A 21,416-nucleotide genomic window follows, 5' to 3' on the forward strand; every position below is an offset into this window, starting at 1 on the left:
AAAAGAAAGGCTCTGGAAAAAAAATAAGGACCTACAGAAGCTTGGAAAAATCAACTCGGAAAAAAGCAACTCTCTGCTGAGCTGTTATACCAATAGGCAATATCGAGCAAACTGGGAATGATCATTCTCATCTTCAAAAGCCTGACAGGAGGATGGTTTAGAAAATGCTCAGATTTCTCTTATATCTCAGCTGGGGAAGGGAACCCAATTCTCTACACATACATATACATACATACATACACACACACACACACACAACACATAGACACATATGCATATATACATGCATACACATATAAGTATATGTGCATGTGTTTATACATATGCATACACATGTACATACACACACATATACATGTATATATGCACCTTAACACTCCACATCAGCTAAGAAAATTATTTGCATTTTTCTGCAAGGGATCCTTTCTACTGGCAAAAGGAATCAAGTTGGTAGGACAACTCCTTTCTCAGTATATAAAGATGATTAACAAAGAGAACCAGAATCCACTTAAGATAGTATATTATTGGCATCACATTTGCTTCTCTTCAGGAATCTTCTAAAACTATTTCGCATTTTGATTCATATAAAACTTGAACTTTACCTGGTTTTACAGGTGCTTTACACCATAATGTCTGATGGGTGTGAAAGGTTCGTAAAACTTCTGTCTTCCCAGGTAGCACCTTAAACGATCCCAAATTAATGAGCAGAGGACTTGAATAGCTCGTCACCACTGTTTTCAGTATGCTTGCCATGTTGGTCTTAATGTAGTGACCCCCTCCAATATACTGCACATGAGTCCAACAAAAAGAGGAGGAAAAATCATCGGGTTTTTTTGCTTTTGATATCTCAAAAAATACACAAGAAAACATCATTATATGTGGTGATACACATCAAATTCACACACAGAAGCTTCCTACTTTAAAATGGTTGTATGCCAGAATTTAGTCTGTAAGTCAATTGTTGGGAACTCCGATGACACGTCCCACAGAAACAGTTAAAGTAGTATGGAGATTCCCGAAGTCATTCACCAAAGTCTATTTAGCCCATTTAAGGATATACCTCTGCAGGTATTCCCTCCCCTCTTCTAATCCTGTGTCATTATTGTTCACATTTTCTCAAACATTTTACCCAAGCTATTCCCTAGATTCCTTCAAAGATCAGCCCAAGTACCACCTTGTTGGGGATCTGTAAGGATGTTCATGAGGTCTCACTGACTGGCAAAGGCCCCTCTCAGGTGCTGATCTTTGAGCAAAGGTCGCCTGGTTTGGTGCTCCATTGTATGGATCTTTAACAATCTTTAACTCCCCTAGTTATTGTATGGTCATTAGCAGTCTATTCGGGGATTGGAGTCAGATAAGTGCACAGGACATGCATGCACTGTCCTTGAGCACAGCATGGGCTATAGTCATTGTAACTTGAGAAAGAGTTCCTGTTACTTTACTATATAAATTAACTGCTTTGCTAAAAATAAACGGAGTTGCTTCCATCTCGTCTCCCGCTCATCAGTGCGCATTCGAGATAGAAAATCAAGCTGGTCTTGATTCATCAGGTGACTGGGGAATCCTAGCCCCTAGGTAGACTCTATAGCCAAGTGAACTAGTTGTGCACAACAAACTGGCGCCCAACATGGGGCTGCACTGCTGCCGTGAAGAAGATACGGAGAGTAAGACAGCTGCATGAAACAGTCGGAAACGTCTGGACCAAGAAGACATGACACCCACATCAAGACCCCGAGATCTGTTGCAGCCAGGCAGCCTCCTTGTGAGAGGTCTCCGAATCATATCCCATGGCAGAAGACTACGGAGAGGTAAGAGGATTTCTTACCATGGGGCAAAATCTAGGTAAACTCTCAGATAAGGAACAGAATGTTAGAGTAATAAAATAGGGAACAGGGGTGCTCACTAACTCCTAAGAAAATAAGAGAGTTTCTAGATATTATTGATATAAAATCTCCATGGCACCCCAGAGAAGGGAACTTAGATTTAGAACAATGGAAAATAGTGGAAGAACAATCAACAGAATTTTATAACACCAAAGGCCCAAAACCAGTTCCTCTGGGTACTTTCACTATCTATAATCTTATAAAAATGGGCTTGCAAGCTGAAATCACAAAGAATGAGGAAGTTTTAGGAGCTGTGAGAACAAAGGAAGCTCCCACCATGTGCCATGAGGAATTTCAAAAATCCCGCCCTGAGGAATTTCAAAAATCCCCAGGGGGAAGTAGAAACATGTAGTCACAGCACTATATTGTGGACATTGTGGAGCACTACAAAGTGAAAAAGTTTCCTTTTACAAAAACCAAAACCTTAAGAAAGATTTTGCCTGGTTTTAGAATACCATGAAAAGAAAAGATAAAATAAAATAAAAATAGTATTATTTCATTTGTGTAGGGAATTTCTGACAAGTTTCTCGCTTTTGGATTCTCCCTGTCATTTTTTTCTATGTTTGTCTGTGTCAGTGTGAATGGTGGTCTGTGATTAATGTCTGTGATTTGTTTAATCTTTTACTGCCAGGCAGCCAAAGGCTGCAACTGGATTTTGAAATGCTGTTAGTGACTTTCTCCCCTTCCCCCTCCCTAATACCAGCCGCATTTCCCGGGAGTGGATGGATGGGGGAGAGAATGGGAGAAAAAGTACTTCATTATTTAGGTTACATAATTTGACAAAAGGCAAGAAAGTTTAAACATACAGGAATAAGAAAAGTATGGGTGGAAAGAACAGTATAATCTGTTTGCATGAATAGCAGGAATAGATGATTTGAGAGTAAAAGATTTGGAAACTTTTGGAGAAAAAATTCTCTTTCTTTTTTGCATTCTAAAGCTCTGGCCAAAGCTTTGGGTGTAAGATTGAAAGATTATGTTGAAAAATATTCTCTTCCTTTCTCTCGAATTCCAACCCTGGCCAGGTTGGGGTGGGAGAGAAAAGAAGGAGAAGGAGTTTTCCTCTTCAAATCAAAAAGAAAAGTTTTTCAAGTATTGGAACACAATGTAAAGATAATTTAGTTCATTCACATTAGCAATATGCATGTTTCAAGTTTTAAAAATCTAGTCTCATTACAAATTGGTACACTTTTATGTGTTATATCAAGCAATTTTTAATAATTTAGATGTTATTAAAATGTGAACTAAAAGAAACTGAAAGGTAGTGAGATAACTGTGTAAATCCAGCTAAATTATTTTATCAAGTCTGGTTAATCTTGTTCTATGATGTTTTATAACTATCATTTAGAAAATCAGGTATTTCTATCTTTACCTATGATTAAAAGAACAGCTTAGAGCTAAAATAATTTAACTATCACTCATGAAAATTACCAAAATTGTTAACTAAGTTATTTGAAGTTACTGTTTTAAAGCTAAGACCTAGAATTCTTAATTACTTCTGAGTGAAAAGGAGGGACACAAGGCAATTCCCTTAACTTTATAAGCTTGCCAAAAGCTCCTACCAACTGTGTCAAGGTCATCTGCTCTGAGAGAAGAATTTGTTTATGTTATTGAGTTCCTAAACAATTCATTTAGCTTACTGAGAAATTGCAACTTTATATAAATAATTTCTAATAATTGGCTTTTTCACCAAGACAAGGTTAAATGTGGGAAAGAAAGGATGTTAAGTAAAATTTCTTATATATATGAGTCCTAGTAAATCTTTATTGATTATTGCACTTCTATGAAAATAATTAACTGTATCTGGCTTTAAGCCATAATCAGTGAAACTTACTGCTTGAGGTAAAAGACTCTTAGAACTATAATTAACTTTGTTTTGAGCTTGAATTTGGGTATGGTTGTCTCATTAAATCAGTATTTCCCATTTTCCCTATTATGATCCTTTAAGGAGGAATGTTTCTTACCATGTGCCGAAATTTTGTTCATCACCCTATTAAACTTGTTAGTCAGAAATGTTCCCAGACAAAAATAATTTGTCTTATGGATGATAAACTTTGCAGTTGTCCTACTACTACCAAACTTTCCTTATTAATGCCCAAGTTTTAACAAGCTTTTCAGTCAACAAGCCTCTCAGTTTCATAGATTTATAATTACCCCTGAAAGGGTACAGAGGGTGTCACCCTTTGCTTACTTTGGGTATTGTTCTGCAGTCTGCAGATACCACCAAAATGTTACAAATTAATCAAGATTCCTTGATAATTTTTAATAATTTTCACACGACTTTTACGGATATTAATTACTTTTAGCTTGCCTAATAAATCACCACTAATCAATTATTTTAAGATGAAGTTAAACTACTAGGATAACAGATAGCTAAAACTCAATTCATTTCCCCTTAATTTGTAGGTGCGATATTTTACATTTACTGAGAGCTATTATTTTCTCCTGCGCACTGTTTGTGCTTTTTCTATTCATAAAACTGACAAAATACAAAATGAAATCTAATGAACTTGTTTGGGTTCCTTAAAATTCACCTGTTTTTATCTTTGCAAAGAAGTCAGGAAAATTAACGATGCTTTATGACTTCCTAGCCTTTGATAGTTATTGATTTAAAAGATTGCTTTTTTACTATTCCATCACAAAAAGCTAAAAATGATACATTACATGGATGACATTTTATGTGCTCATCCCAATCCTGAAGTGTTGGAAGAAATCTTCTTAAAAATACAGAATGTGTTGCAAAGTCATGGGCTTCAAATAGCCCCAGAAAGAATTCAAAAACATCCCCCATTATCAGGAAAAAATAGTTTTACATCCTCCAAGAACAGACTTACAAAAGTTGAAAACACCTAATGATCTTCAGAAACTTATAGGAGATATACAGTGGCTTCAGTCACAGATAGGCATTCCAAATTATGAATTGATACCTTTATATGATTGCCTTAGAGGTGATCCTCAATTAGATTCACCCCGAATACTGACCCCTGAGGCGAAACACACATTGTTGTATATTCAGGAACAAGTAGTTGGAGCACACACAAACAGGATTGATAGGCATGAAAGTGTGGAGGCTTCTATATTTAACACTCCAAATTCTCCAACAGCAGTGATACATCAGAAACAAAGGCTTTTAGAATGGGTATATTTACCATCTCAGCCAAAAATACTTTAAGTAATTATATGGCCTGATAGGGGACTTAATACATAAAATTGACAACAGGTGTTTAACATTATGTGGCACACATCCAGAAGTCATACACCTTCCATTTTCTCAACAAATGAATTGAAACAGCAATACAAACAATGCCTAACTGGCAAGTGAATATCAATTTGAAACTTGTGTATAGAAAACCCTTTAAATATCATGCAATCTTTGAGAATTGGCCTTGGATACAACCCACACTTACAGCAGGTGAACCCATACACGGGATTAATGTCTTTACTGATGCCACAAAGATGAATAAGGCCTCTATCTGGTGCCCTAAAAGAAAGGAGTTACATGTGATTAAACACCCTTTATATCCACACAACAGAATGAATTATATGCTGTCTATTGTGCATTTCAAAAATATGAGGAGCCAATGAATATTATCACAGATAGTAAATATGTTGAAGGAATTCTAAAACATCTAGAGACTGCTGTAATAAAAAATACTGGTAACAATACATGTCAGCTGCTTAATGATATACAACTTATGATACAGAATAGGACAGAAAAATTTATGTTTTGCATGTTCGTTCCCACACTCTTGCCCCAGGACAATTTTTGAAGGTAATGATATTGTTGATAGGTCTTTAACAATGAATGTGGAAATAGCAAGGAATAGTCATAATAAGTTACATTTATCTGCTACGTCTTTAAGAACTTTATATGGCATAACAAAATCACAAGCACGTGAAATTGTTTACCACTGTGCTACATGTGTGCCTTTTCAACCCCCTTTCCATGTTGATGTCCATAACCCCAAGGGACTTACACCTAACACCTTATTGCAAATGGATGTTACTCATTATTCTCCTTTTGGAAGACAAAAATATGTTCATGTTTCTACTGATACTTATTCAGGCTTATTTTTGCTACTGCTCAAGCAGGTGAGGCTGTTCACAATGTTGTTAATCATTTGCTTCATTGTTTTTCCTTCACTGGCCCACCCCAATGCTTAAAGACTGATAATGGTCCTGCATACATTTCGCAGGGTTTTAAAAAAGTTTTGTACTGAGTTCTCTATTAGTCACACTACTGGCCTTCCCTATAATCCTCATGGTCAGGCCACAGTTGAACGTGCCAATCGTACCTTGAAAATGATGCTCCAAAAACAAAAAGGGGGAGCTAAGGGATCCCCTCAGCATCAGTTGAACACTGCACTCTACAGTATAAATTATTTAAAATTCAATAGTTGTAACCTCTCTCCTGCAATGAAATATCTGGCAGGAAATGACAACAGTACTAGTGACACCACTAAATCAAACAGATTCCTTTCTCCTAAACATAATATGAAAGTTATGTGGAGAGACGTTGACAGTGTCTAGCAGGGTCCAGGGCAAGTGCTAACCTGGGGGCAAGGGTTTGTTCTTATTTTCATAGGTGATGGAGAACTCTGGGTCAGAACGAAGGATGTCCACATTATCCATTCAGAAGGGACAAGGCAGCCTCTTGTGGTTATCATCAGCAGGGATACAGAATACAGCAGCAGCAGAGACAGGAAATACAACACGATGGGCCTTCGTGACAAAACCACCATGGCCCAGACTAGTTACATGGGGAGAGACAATACCTGAGGTCATTCTGCAAGGAAATGCCTCCACAGGTTTTGGCAAGGAATTTCATTTCATATCACTTAAGAACCGGTCTCAACACACTGTAAAAATGAACTTTACTGGTGTGGCTTTGGTGCCGCCTATTTGTGTTACAAAAGGCAATGACACCAAAGACTCTACGTGTTTACAATTATTTAATGTCACCACCCATTTTGATGGGTATGTGTTTAATAACACGGCACCCCCTCCTTATACTGTTGTCTTTTTTCAATTTTATAAGGTTACTTACACGGGCATCTTGGGGTCACAGGGTGTTAATGACACACCTATCAGAAGTCCAAGTAATTCAAAGCCATGCTATCATGTGACACTGATCAGCAAGAGCTTAGGGTATCCTCCTTGGTTATCTTATCATACTTCAGAAAGTCATTGTGTTGTGTTACAAGAGAATTTTACATTACAATCCTGGCACAATTATACTAGGGAGAAAAACAATCATACTTGGGCTTTTGGAGGGTTTCCATTTCCTCAGTGGGTTTCCCTTCATGACAGAGGGGTTGAAAATCAGTTGTGGAAAGCGTGGGCAGCCTTAGGCCCCATAAACATCACAAATTTGCAAGGGACCTTTCCATGATAATATGACAATGAGAGCTTGTTTGACTGGTAATCATGCATTTATATGGGGAAGAGCACAGAATGTTAATATAACAGCCGTGGATTCAGGGGAATATAATGTCACTTGTATTAACTGCAGGATGTCTGAATGTACAGGAACCAAGATTAGAGACCAAATTATTTTTGTTATTACACAACAAAAGTTTGCCTTGGTGCCTGTGAAAAGCAAAGATTGGTATGAGTCATGTTCTGATCATATTTTTGGAATAATAGACCAAAGTAATCAATTAGCAGTTGCTAGGAAAAAGAGATGTATTTCACGTGTAGCATTAGGAATTATTTCACTTACAGCTATCATAACTGCTTCTGTATCTTTATCTCAATCTATATCTATCGCAAGAAATGAAATGGTTCAAGCTGATTTTATGGATCAATTAGCTCGCAATGTATCTAAAGGTTTTCAAACACAAAAAAGGATAGATGATGAATTTTACCATATGCTTGAGGGAATGAAGGAAACCATTATCGAAATAGGTGATGAATTGGATATTTTAGAATATAGAACACATTTAAAATGTGATTATAGATATGAATTCATTTGCCTTACCAATGGGATTGGCAAAGAATACGTAAACATCTAAATGAGCTATTTGGAAATTCTACTATTGCAGTGGATATTGACGACTTATACGAAATTGCTAAAGATATTCCAAGGGCGGCTGATAAGGATCTGATGCCAGATAAAACTGCCCAACGTATACTTGATTGGATAGATAAACTCCATAATCCTTTTAATGACCTTGGACATTGGTTTATATCTCTATTGTCTTCCTTACTGCCATTATGTTTGATTTTGCTGGCCATGTTATGTTTTGGACCACGTTTGCTCAGGTGCATAGCTAATCAGATAAAGGACTTTGGGACTGAGCTTCATATGCTCCATCTCCAACAAAAACAAAAAGGGGGAGTTATTGGGGATCTGTAAGGATGTAGAGGGCCACAGGCTGTTCATGAGGTCTCACTGACAGGCGGAGGACCCTCTCAGGTGCTAATCTTTGAGCAAAGGTCGCCTGGTTTGGTGCTCCATTGTATGGATCTTTAACAATCTTTAACTTCCCTAGTTATTGTATGGTCATTAGCAGTCTATTCTGGGATTGGAGTCAGATAAGTGCACAGGACGTGTATGCACTGTCCTTGAGCACAGCATGGGCTATACGTCATTGTAACTTGAGAAAGAGTTCCTGTTATTTTACTATATAAGTGCGTGCTTTGCTAAAAATAAACAGAGTTGCTTCCATCTTGTCTCCCGCCTCATCAGTGTGCATTGGAGATAGAAAATCAAGCTGGTCTTGATTCATCAGGTGACTGGGGAATCCTAGGCCCTAGGCAGGCTCTATAGCCAAGTGAACCAGTTGTGCACAACACCACCTCCTCCTCCATTCAGCCCATGCTGATCCACCTAGCTGAGGGCTATTTGATATATATTACTTGATATATATGATGTGTTTTCCTTTCTGGGTATGTAATGTTTCTAATCAACAACACCTAAGTTCCTAAAGAGAAGGGGCTGTTTGTTTTTGGGTTTTGTATGTCTAGCACCTAGCATAATTAAGGCTTATTGAATGAAAAAAGAATAAATAAATGAACGATCTCTCAGGGATACAAATGTACCAATTGAGCAATCCAAGCATTGTCTTCCACTCCGGCTATATGATAAGTCTATCTCCTTTTCTGGAGATACAGAATGTAGATAATGCACTAATTGTTAGCATTTAAACCCCACTTTAAGTTCTGCAAAGTGCTCTACATATAATTACCTCATTTAACCCTTATAACAACCCTATAAAGCGGGTACTCTTATTATCTCCAATTTCCAGATGAGGTAACAGAAAGAGAGATTAAGCAGCCAGTCCAGGGTCACACAACTACCAAGTGTCTGAGGCAGGATATGAATTCAGCTATTCCAGACCTCAAGTTCAGCACTCTCTTCATCACACCATTTAAACACAAGTCACAACTGCTAACATGCTGCAGTGTGTCTACATCAATCACTGCCTTTCAGATTATTTATCATTTTAACTTTTCTGATATTCTGGCCCTCCAGGGTTTTCAGCTTTATAGAATTACCAGGAGAATATTAGTGTTCAAAATGATCACTTCTTCAGGAAGCAGAGATGTCATTAAGCACACTCCCCAATTTTCCAAATTCAATCCAATTTCTTTTTCCTGCTCAATTCCCAGCCCATGTCACTATCCATCTAGAGTGTTTATCCAAGATACTCAGAGTATTAGGTTAACTCCAGACTACTCATCCAACTTGGACAATAAAATCTGGGCAATTAGCATGTATTTTTAAGCCACTTTGTTCTTCCAACGTGGATGGTTAAGCCATTCTCTTTACATTACTGTGAATTTCACTAAAGAGACTTTTGAGTGCACCAGAATTTTATGTAATTAGTACAACGTCATCTTCAAATATCTGAAAAAACTCAACAGACAGAAATCCTTTTGAGTCATATACTAGACATATTCAATGACAACAATGACTATATCTTCATGTTTAATTTGTCTTGTGAAATTTCACATTTAATTTCTCTCATGTAAATACTCAGATCATAGGACAAAATTATTTCCACAGCTGAGTCTCTTATAGAGTTTGAAATTACTGACATATACATGAGAATCATTTTATCGGACAGCCTTCAAGGATGAATTTTGTTCATTTGAGTCTTTTTTTTTAATCAACAAGCAAGAGGACCTTCATACTCTCTACACTCTCCATGCAGGCTGTAGGACCATAAAGACACGGTTTGCTATAGAAAATCCCCTTTGAAAAAGCCTGCCTATTCTTTTCTCTTGTTTTCATTAGGATACTCTGGGCATTGAAACAGTGAAAGAATAAAAAATAAATGTTCCAATCCTAATTATAAAAACAAAAAATTAAAATAGTTCTGTAATAAATCTCAAATGCTGGTTCTTAAGAAGCAGGTTTCACTATCAATGCATTCTCTGCAACCTCTCCCCACAACTTTTTCAAAGAATACCTGGACTTATTTATTGGGGGAGGGAGATATTGCTGGGGCACCTTCAGCCACTGCTCTCCCAGTTGACCTGAGGAGGCCCCTTAGAGGCAGTATAAAATAGACCACCATCATGTTGGATCTGTTTATCTCTTCTTTCCCACTCTTTTGAGGGTAAAACAGAAAGAAGGTTCTGGGTACCTACAAATCACTAAATAAAACAGCACCTAATTGAAGAAGCTTAGAGAAACAGCATCTGCTCTCAGAGAAATATTAAACAGTACTTTAGCTCACTCACCCACCCACCAGGAAAAAGCTTGCTTAAGCACCAAAGTATGTCAGGCTCCACATAAGAATGTGTTCTCCGTACCATCTACCCCTCTGACAGCTTTGTTCATTAGAATGGATGTTCAAAGAGGCAACATGGTAAAATAGAGTGCTGGTTTTGAAACATTTAGTTTTGAATCCCACCTCTGAGACATACTAGTTGGGTGACCATGCATAAGTAATTTTACCTGAGCCTCACTTTCTTCATTAACACCTGTAGTATCTATTTCACAGGGCTGTGGTGGGAATCAAATAGATCCCAAAATCCTCCACATCTTTCTGTGTCACTGTCCTTGGGAGTCCACTGAGGTACAAATTAGCATCTATAATAAATTTTGAGCTTAGCCAAGCATAGAACACCTGCTATTTTATCACAAATAAGTTTTGCACATTCAACTTCACCAATGCTGCTAAATAAATTCTTAATCCATCCTGTGTCATATTCTGAGAGAAGGAAATGACAATAAACTCATTCTAATGATATCATACTTGTAATCTGAGCCATGTGATCTTCATAATCATTGGATGTTTTATAAAATATCTGTGCACCTGGTGGGCCAGGGAAATCTTGGGAGAAAGGGGGCTCACTGCTGTACATAGCAAGCCTAAATTAATCTCTCCACAACTTCTGTCCGAAGCTCTTGGTTTTGCCTTCTGGGTTCAAAGAGAATAAATCTAACCCTTCCTCCCTGTGGCAGCCCTCTCTCTATATTTGAAGACAGCTATCCTGTTCCCTTTTACCTTCTCTTATCCAGACTAGCCATGACTAGTTCCTTCCACCTCTTATGACATGGCCTCAAGGTCCTTCATCATCCTGGTTAATGTCCTCTGTACACTCTCTAGGTTATGCATGTCTTTCTTAAATTCTAATCCCCAGAAATGATAATATCCAGATTAGGTCTGATAAGACGGATACAATGGGGCTACTTCTGGAAGTTTTGTTTCTCAATGCAGCACAGAATCTCATTAGCTCTTTGGCTACCACACCCTAACCTGACTCATATTGAGCTTGCAGTCCTCTAACACTCTCAGACATTCATCATAACAGCTGTTACCTAACCATTCATCTCTTATCCTGTAATTGTGAAATGGAGTTTTTGTACACAAATGCAAGTCTTTACATTTATCCCCACCGAATTTCATCTTATTAGATTCAGCCCAATGCTCTAGCCTAACAAGATCCTGTGGATCCAGGAACTGTAATCCACTGTGTGAGCCAGCCCTAGAAACCTTCTATCATCTACAAATTTGATGAGCACTCCACCTGTACCTATCCAAGTCATTGATAAAAATGTAAAACAGAGCACAGCCAAGCACAGATGCCTGGGGTACTTCACTGGAGACCTCTGTAACACTGAATCGTTAAGAACTGCTTAGTCTCTTTTGCTAGATCCTCATCCCACTTACTGTGGGTGTCCCACAGGGCTGTACTAGCCCTCTTCTGTTCTCCCCCTACACTACTTCACTTCGGGGTTTCCTCAGCTCCCACAGACTTAATTGCCATCTCTATGCTGATGATTCTCAAATCTACTTAACCTCTCTGCTGACCTCCAGTCTCACATCCCAACTGCCTTGCAGACATCTCAAACTGGACGTCCAGTAGACATCTTAAACCCAACATGTTCAGAACTGAACTCATTATCGTGCCCCCTAAATCCTCTCCCCTATTCAAATTTTTTTATTATTGCCAAGGGCAATCTAGGTGTCACCTTCCACTCTTCACTATCCCTTACTATCATATATGTTACCAAGTCCTGGAGGTTTCACCTTTGCAGTATCTCTCAAATACACCCCCTTCTCTGCCCTGATTCTCCCCTGATCTCCACTGTGATACAGGCCTTCATTCCCTCATGCCCAGATGACTGCGGGAACCTGCTGGTTGGTCTGTCTGGCACAAGTCTCTCCCCAACCCAGTCTATCTTCCATTCAGTCTCCAAAGTGATTTTCCTAAACAGAAGGTCTGACTGTGTCATCCTCCTACTCAATAAACTCCAGCATAAGCCTTGAGATTTGCCACTGTCCCAGAGTTTCCTTGGCAGGCAGCCTGCCAAGGACTGCAATCCCAAGGGTACGCATTTCACATTTTCAAAATTCCAGGCTGTGGTATAGAGCTCTAACAAGGAAGACCTGTAGAAGAGTGGGTCAGCACTATTTGTTCTTTCAGAATTCTCTCTCTCTCTCTCTCTCTCTCTCTCTCTCTCTCTCTCTCTCTCTCTGTCTCCTTCCCTCTGTCCCTCAAACTATAATTCAATAGACTATTTTCAGCTACAGTTTATGGTATACATCATAATTTGTTGTACTGCATTTACCTATGAAAAATGTTTCCTCTCCCTTATTATAGTGTAAGCAAGCTCCATTATGTATGAATCATGTCTTGTGTTCTTATGGCCTCTAGCCCAATACCTTACATTCACTGACTTTATCAAGTGCCAACTTTTATTTATCAAGTGCCTACTATGTTCCAGCCACCAAACCATCTGGAAAGCCAACAAAGATAAAAAGATCACCAATCTTCAAGGAACTTACATTGTACTGGGAAGCTGCAGGTGGTGAAAGGGGACAAGGTACACTGCTAAGTTAGAAAAGTATATATACAAAAAAGTACAAAATAATATGAGGGTGCGAGCCCTAACAACTAGGGGTGGAAAGAACCAGTAAAGGAAGTGAGGTGGCCTTGTAGCTGAGCTCTGAAGGCAGCTACAGATTCTAAGAGGTAGGGAGGTAGGGAAACAGAGCATAGGAGAGACAACAGCACAGAAATGAGATATGGAATGTCTCATACAGGACATAAAATAGGCCTGTTTGAAATGGAGAGTGCTTGCAGAAGAGTAAAGCTGGAAAGGTAACTTTAAGCAATGAATCAGATAACAAGCAATTACTTATGCCAGGCTTTGGCATAAAGACACAAAATGAAACCATTCCTGCCCTCTAGGAACTTACATTTTGTTGTGGGGGAAAAACCTCATACACAGATAAATAAAGAAATTTTTAAAATCCCATGTATCCCCTCCCGCCTATTCCCATACCAACCACCCTAACTTAGGGTTTCATTACATCTAGCCTGGACTACTTAACAGTTTCCTTCTAATCTGTCTATATATATTGAGTCTCTCCACTCTTCAATTCATCCTACACATTGCTACAAAAGTAATCTTGCAATAGGATAGAAAGTAAGCCTCATAGTCAAAATGACCTGTTTTAAAGTCCCACACTGTCTAGGTGACCCAGGACAAGTCATTTAATTTCTCAATGCCATAAGCAACTAAGATTGTAAATTGTAAAATAGTTGCTGATCCCCTCTACAATCCATCCTCCATTCATCAGTGATCTTTCTAAATAAAATGTCTGACCATGTCACCTCATCCCCTCCCCCCAATCAATCAACCCCACTGTCTCCCTGTTACATCCAAGATCAAATAAAAAGCCCTCTGGCTTTTAAAACCCTTCATAACTTTAAACCCCTTCATAAATTTCCAGTGTTCTTACACCTTATTGGGCCCCTCCAAATACTGTGCTCGGGTGACATTGGTCTCCTCGATGTTCCTCAAACAAGACATTCCATGCATTCTTACTGGCTGTCCTCATGGCCATACTTCTTTCCTTCCTTATCGTCACCTTCTCTCTTCCCTGGCTTCCTTCAAGTTCCAGTTAAAATCTTATATTCTCCAAGAAGTCTCTCCCAATCTTCCTTAAATCCAGTGTCTTTTCTCTGTCAGTTATCTCCAGTTTATCCTGCTCATATCTTGCTTGCACATAGCTGCTTTAATGTGGGCTTTCCCATTAAACTGTAAGTTCCTAGACAGCAGGGCCTGTTTTTTTGCCTTTCTTCACATCACCAGCACTTAGCACACAGTAGGCAATAATATGCCTGGAACATAGCAGGCAATAATAAATGCTTACTGACTTGACAACCTAGGTAAGTAAAAAGAGTTTCCTATGCCACTGAAATCACAAGCCTAAATTAAATATACATACATATGTATATGTATGCACATATACCATTACTGTTATTTGTAGAATGTTTTTATGAGGCTGCCATCAATATTATTAAATTACCATCATATACCCTCAAAACTGATCATATCAGAGCTGTTAGAAAACTTTCAGTGGTTCCCTTTGCCTACAAGATAAAGTCCAAACTTTAAGAATCTCTTCTATCTGGTTCCAACCTATCTTTCTGACCTTGTATTCTATTCCCTCCAGCCAAAACTGTTCCCCAAACAGGCCCCATGACTTGTATCCTTAACTGTTCACAATGTTCCCAATGCTTGTAATGTCCTTCTATCCTCCTCTCTCCACCTGTCCAGTTCCTATCCGTCTTTCACAGTCCAGCTCCAAACCAACAATGGAGTGTAAAAGTTTTGGAAAACATTAAAGTACTATATGAGAATGAGCTTATTCCTTCATGACTACTTTACACAATCCCAAGAAGACTTTCCTTTTCTGAACTCAATCACCCTGACCTCTCTCATTCCACTTTCACATTCCTCCTTTTGCCCATCATGCTCCCTACTAGATTGTAAGATCTATTAGAAGAATTACAACTTATTTTGTTCCCTACAGACTCTAAAAAACAATCCTTTGCACATAGTAGGTGCTCAATTAATATGTGATGGGAGGGGGGAAAATTGCTGGTTGTAAGAATTTCAGGAAAAATTCTTTTGAAAATAATATGTCTCAATTAATCTTAATTGAAAGCTGACCCATTAGCAAAGGGGGATAAAAGATACACAAAAGGCTCAGATCCTGGGAAAGTAGAGAGTGAGGGCAAGGCTAACTGTCAAAACAAACTGTAAAGAAGCTGAAGTTTTCAGGGGGAAAAAAAAATTGGAGAACCAGAAGTACTCTCAGGAGTCAAGAACAAAGAGGAGGGACTAATAATACTCCTGTCACTGTATATGGTTTGCTCCAGCGCTCGGGCCAATCAGTCATTTGAAGAACTTTACGTGTGAATGCCTCTTGCAAAAAGGGCAAATAAAGGACGCGCTAAAACAGTGAGTAGGTCACACAGTCAAGCCAAACATACCAACGAAGGCTGCCTAACAAACACTGACTCTGCTTTGGCCCCACACAGGCCACCAAATCCAAGGCCGCCCGCCTCCGCTGGTCCCTCCCACGACAAACTTTTAAGGTGCACTCCCAAATTCCCACCACGTCGACAACTAAAAGAAACCGCTATTTATAATCTCCCCTAGACGCTGATTGGTAGGGATTGTAACCTTCCTTCAAAAGGCCGTCCTGTAGGACAACTCGGGCCCCCCTCCTTCGTTCTCCTCCAGGGGTCATGCTTACGATGTAGGGAATCTGCTCCTCTTGGGGAGCAGATTCCTAACCCTAAACGCTCCCATCCATACACAATCTGAGGTCTTTAGTAACTCCCCTTGTCTTAGCTCTACTAGAATTCTTCCCTCCACCAGCTTTAGGGGAAAGACGGCAGGATTTCGGAGGATCTCAGTTCAAATCCCAGAGCTGCCACGTATTACCTGTGTGACTTTGGGCAAGTCATTTAACTGGGCCTCAGTGTCCTTACCCATAAAACTAAGGGATGGTATCAAAGTCCATTCCAGCTGTAGAGAGGAGCAGAGCCTTTGAAGTGCACGATGTTTTGAAGAATACCCCAGCCCGCACCGCGAGTGCACAAAGCCGGCGCACTCCACATTCAGTGCTCTGTGTGTGTGTGTGTGTGTGTGCGTATGTGTGTGTGTGTGTGTGTGTGTGTCTCTCTGTCTCTCTGTTTCTCTCTTTCTCTCCCTCTCTCTCTTCATTGTTCAGCCCCGCTAAGGGAATCCCTGACCCGTAGGTCTGCAGACTCTGGCTCTCAGCTCTTGTCATGCTCCCCCTGCCTCCACCCGCGCCCATACAATGCATTGGAACCACCGTCACCCCCACTCCCGCGCTGTTGCTGAACAAACCCCCTCTCCGCTAGCAACAGAGCCGGCCTCAATGCTCCCTTTCTCATTCTGACCACCCCGCCCCCTTTTGCACTGAGATCAGTTTCTCTACCAGAGCAAAGAAACAGGACCAGGAGCCTGGCCAGGGCTCGCTAGCCCCTTTCCCGCGGCTTCAGCCCAAACAGCTGCCCCACGTCTCCCGCCCTGGCCACACGACCTACACCTGCAGCAAATCTGTTACCACCGCTGCCAAACTGACCTTTGCTTGGAGGGAAAGAGCCTGCCCGGGAGGGGGGGACCCGGCGGTGGCAAGCGGGAGGCTCCGATCCCCACCAGGGCTTGCACCTTCAACCCGGAAGAACAGCGCGCAGCGAGCCTGTCTCAGCTCGGTTTGGCGAGGCTGCCACGTGACGCTCGGCGGGTTGCCCCCACCCCCTTTCCGCGGGCCCCCAGTTTTCCTCCCTCCCCTCTTTGCCCTTCTAGCTAGTAGAAGGAGAAACCCGTGGAAAAACACCCCCCTTTAGCCAATGCTGCTTCCTGAAAGGAGCGTCCCGCCCCCGCCTCAGCGCGGCTGTAACCTCTTACATCGGCAGCACCCTCTTTGTCTCTCCTCCCCGGTCGTCCGCCCTTCAGAGCAGTTTCCTTCTACCGGTTCTTGTCAATCAAGGCGCGTGCCAACCACCGATGCCGCATGAGTCCAAGTTTGCCAGTCTGACTTGTCTCCTTGAAAAACCCTAATTACAAACTAGGATTTCCTATTTGGTTCTTCTCCAGACTACAAAAGACTGTGGAATAACTGGTCTTTGGTAATTTAATTCTCAAGCTTTCTAGGAAAATCATAACTGATCTGTAATAGGATATAAAAAGGGGGGGAGGGGAGAGCTATGTATAACGGGCGGGAATAGGATAGTTTGGTTTTGGTTTTTTTCCACTCGAGAAGGAGTTAAATGCTTAGGAAACTATGTCAGAGTTTTGAAATGTAATGTGCATGTGTGCTTACAGGCTTCAAATCTAGCCCAGAGGAAGTCACATACTTTCCTAGGTGCCTGTAGACACCTCTCTTTTTCTTTACGAGTGAACATTCTAAGAAATTTCTTGACAATATCTTTACTAATTTGGGCAAAGCATTAAGGGAATTAAAACCAATTCCAGCTGTTCTTTTCACATAAATGGATAGGCCCATAGGATTTAGCCTAATCCAGCTTTCTCATTTAACAGATGAGGAAACTATACCTTTAAATTTTATTTTTGCAATTTTATTATTTCGTCTGTGAATGTCTTGCACTTAAAAGGGGGGAGGGTCTTTTTTCCTATGGAATAGAAATTTAAATATTAAATATTTATGAACAGAAAGCAGAATTTAGACATTTTGACTGATATTTTAAAAGAGAGAACGAGGATACTGTACATCCCTCGATAAAAGGTGAAAAGAGACCAACAGCAATTAGAACAAATACTGAGTCTGCAGAGACAAGCAACTCACAGCAGATCAAAGCAAATAAATTGCTGCTAAAAGAAGTTCAATTAGAAACAAGAAAGACCACCGCAAATCTCAGTGGAAGAGTTTTCATTATGATTATCATGTTAAGTATTTATAAAAAGACCAAATAAAAGGAAAAGGGTCCATATCCACAAAAACATCCACAGCAGCAATACCTGTAGTTGGGGGAGAAGAAGGAAAGAAACCAAGAAAGTGTCCATCGACTGGGAAAAAGCCTAACAAACTATAGTACATGAATATAATGGAACATCGCTGTGCCACAAGAAATGACCAGAAGGACAACCCCAGGGAAAACGGGGAAGACCTGCATGAGCTAATGCAGAGTGAAGTGAGAAGAACTTAAACAGTGCTTCTGTTATATAGTATGTCATTGACTGTCTTCCAAAGACATCAATAAGTTTGGAGAAAGTGGTATTTGGGAGATGGTATGTGAATATTTCTATCTGATCAGCAGTAGTGTGAAAGCCCACAATTCCTGTAGATTCCACAGACATTCAAAATATCCTGAAATAATTTCGAGTTTTCAGATTAAATCGTAGTAACCTCTCCTTTAAACTTGTAGCTGAATCTGTCAGCTCTGCTAGAAATCTGCAGAGTCTATGAGGTGGTGATTGGCTCCATTTCCTTCTCCTCCTTTTCTTACTACTAAACTTTATGAGAGGACTAAAAATAATTCTCTTTATGCTCAAATTCAATTCCATGACAATTGCATCTGTAACAATCTGGATTTTGCACAGATCATCAGGATCATTAAACTTTTTTGTCTGAGCAAGTTTTGTCCCAGGTGGGAGAAACATTCCACATATAGAAACATTCCAATCCCTGAATCTCAATGTGCCAACTTACAGAGTAAAATATTCTTGCTAAAACAAACAGTGCAGTCAATCTCCAGGCTGAAGGTTATTTAAAGGCTCAAGTGCATGATTCAACATGTGAAGGTAAGTCTGATAGTTTCAGATCTGTTGTATATGTCAGCTCCATCACCATATCAAGTCACCAGCTTCTCCACAAATGGATTTCTTCAGCACAGAGCCCTCTGAGTGCTGTAGTCCAAGCTCATCCTGTAGCTGGATCTTTACTCATTTGAATGGTATTAATGACAGTCACTTCATGAGAGGTTGTCAACACCATACTACAGTACAAGCAACATGAGCAGTTATTTTCCATCTTAATTTGTGATCACCTGTTACCAAGTCACATAACACATCCAATAGCATCATTACTCTTTTCAAAGATCTCATAGGCCAACAGCTTTAAAGGGCCTCAATAAACTCCAGATTTTGCACTAAATATCTTTGATTAGCATAGTGAGTTTTCCCATTGTTGGTAGGGCCAACATAGAACACAATCTTTTGTCTAATTGATTTGGCTTCTGGGTACCAGCTGGATGTTAGTCATAAGTCATTAATTTTATGAAGATTATGCTTATGCAACCAGGACTAGTCTGGGCATCCCCAGTTTGGGCAATATGAAGGCCTACATTCCCTTAAATATTTATAAAAATATTTCATTACCTCTTCTCTCTAGCCCTTGAACAATGAATGTCTTCCCATTCTCACAAATCCTGGCAGTGGCATTTTAAATGTTTTCCCCACAGTTCCCCTTTTCTCCCTGTTTGATTCCCCTTTCCTCTACCCCTTCCTCTTCTGTGGAAAGTGTTATCCTAAATGCTGCAGAATGCTGCTGATTGGCTATGTATGCTACGTGGACCTGAAAAGTTACAAAAACTGAATCAGTGTCCTAAGATGCTGAAGCTATTACCAGCACACAATCTTTCTTAGCATATTAAGAAATCTTTTTCTTAGTGGATCCAGTTGGGGGCTAAGATGCTTTCTAGCATCTCCAGAAATACAGACTGAGAAATTGCTCAAACGTGTTCATTTTAATTTCCCAATAGTAAAATTTTTATTGTTTTCTTTTTCCTTCCATTTGCACTATTGTAGTTGTGCATATTGTTTTCCCATTTCTGCTTACTTCACTTTGCATGAGTTTGTATAAATCTTCCCATGTTTCTCTGTAGTCATTATATTCATCCTTTCTAACAGTATAATAAATTCCATTATGTTGTGCACAACTAGTTCAGTTGGCTATAGAGCCTACCTAGGGCCTAGGATTTAAATCACCTGATGAATCAAGACCAGCTTGATTTTCTATCTCGAATGCGCACTGATGAGGCGGGAGGCAGGATGGAAGCAACTCCGTTTATTTTTAGCAAAGCACTTACTTATATGGTAAAATAACAGGAACTCTTTCTCAAGTTACAATGACTATAGCCCATGCTGTGCTCAAGGACAGTGCATGCATGTCCTGTGCACTTATCTGACTCCAATCCCAGAATAGACTGCTAATGACCATATAATAACTCGGGGAGTTAAAGATTGTTAAAGATCCATACAATGGAGCACCGAACCAGGCGACCTTTGCTTAGAGATCAGCACCCGAGAGGGGCCTCCCCCTGTCAGTGAGACCTCATGAACAGCCTGTGGCCCTCTACATCCTTACAGATCCCCAACACCATTATATTCATATACCACAACTTGTTTAACCATTCTTCAGTCAATGAGCATCTACTTTGTACTTGGGGAAGCTCGATGGCACAGTGGATAGAGCCCCGGGCCTGGAGTCAGGAAGACCTGAGTTCAAATGTGGCCTCAGATACTTATTAGGTATATGACCCTGGGCAAGTCACTTAACCTCTATCTACCTCAGTTTCTTCAACTATAAAATGGGGTAATAATAGCACCTACCTCACAAGATAGTAAGAACTAAGTGAGATACTATTTGTAAAGCACAAAGTACAGTACCTGACACATAATAGGTATTTAATAAATGCTTGTTTCCAGTTGTACTACTATAAATAGATTGATGCATATACGACCTTTATTTTTGTCACTGAAGGCTTTGGAATAAATGTGTAGCAATGGAAATACTAGATCAAAGAAAATTTTCTTTGAATAAATATAAACTGTTTTCCAGAACGGTGAAGCAATTCACAACTCCATTAACAATGATATAATATGCCTGTCTTTCCACAACCTCTCCAACATTAACTATTGCCATCTTTTGTTAACTTTGCCAGCTTATTGGGCATAAGATGGATCCTTAGAGTTGTTTTGATTCGAATTTCTCTGTTAGTTATTTGGAGCAATCTGTAATATTGTTAATAATTTATAAGAGATGTATATAAATTGTTACAATTCAAAATATGTTTACTATTTAAAAACATTTATGAAGCACTCATTCTATGAAGAAATGGTATAGACTAGACTGCTAAATACACACTCTTGTCTCGCTCTGTATACATATATTTGTGTATGTATATATATGTATGTGTGTATGTATGTATATGTATTGTACAACCAAGGCTAGTCTGGGCATCTCCAGTTTGTAGATACATATAAATATAGATAGATAGATAGATAGA

At 39.7% G+C, this 21,416-nt stretch overlaps 1 protein-coding gene and 1 pseudogene across 2 annotated transcripts in view; both read right to left on the bottom strand.

Moving 5' to 3' along the window:
- NNT (nicotinamide nucleotide transhydrogenase) overlaps positions 1-17,167 on the bottom strand; it is a 132,564-nt gene extending 115,397 nt beyond the window's left edge. Inside the window, exons 1-2 of one of the 2 annotated variants that reach the window (XM_020996674.2) lie at positions 17,077-17,167; positions 603-786 (exon numbers count right to left, since the gene is read on the bottom strand). In XM_020996674.2, the coding sequence (XP_020852333.1) occupies positions 603-753 (151 nt within the window). In that variant the 5' untranslated portion in view covers positions 754-786; positions 17,077-17,167. Of the gene's footprint in view, positions 1-602; positions 787-16,750; positions 16,915-17,076 lie in introns of those variants that run through there. The other variant, XM_020996667.1, reaches the window with a different exon arrangement.
- Positions 17,168-18,207: 1,040 nt separating this feature from the next.
- On the bottom strand, positions 18,208-19,209 carry LOC110216108 (ATP-dependent RNA helicase SUPV3L1, mitochondrial pseudogene; annotated as a pseudogene).
- Positions 19,210-21,416: the final 2,207 nt, after the last annotated feature.

Source organism: Phascolarctos cinereus, unplaced genomic scaffold (assembly GCF_003287225.1).
Source record: "Phascolarctos cinereus isolate Bilbo 61053 unplaced genomic scaffold, phaCin_HiC Scaffold_4;HRSCAF=312, whole genome shotgun sequence".
Classification (NCBI taxonomy): domain Eukaryota; kingdom Metazoa; phylum Chordata; class Mammalia; order Diprotodontia; family Phascolarctidae; genus Phascolarctos; species Phascolarctos cinereus.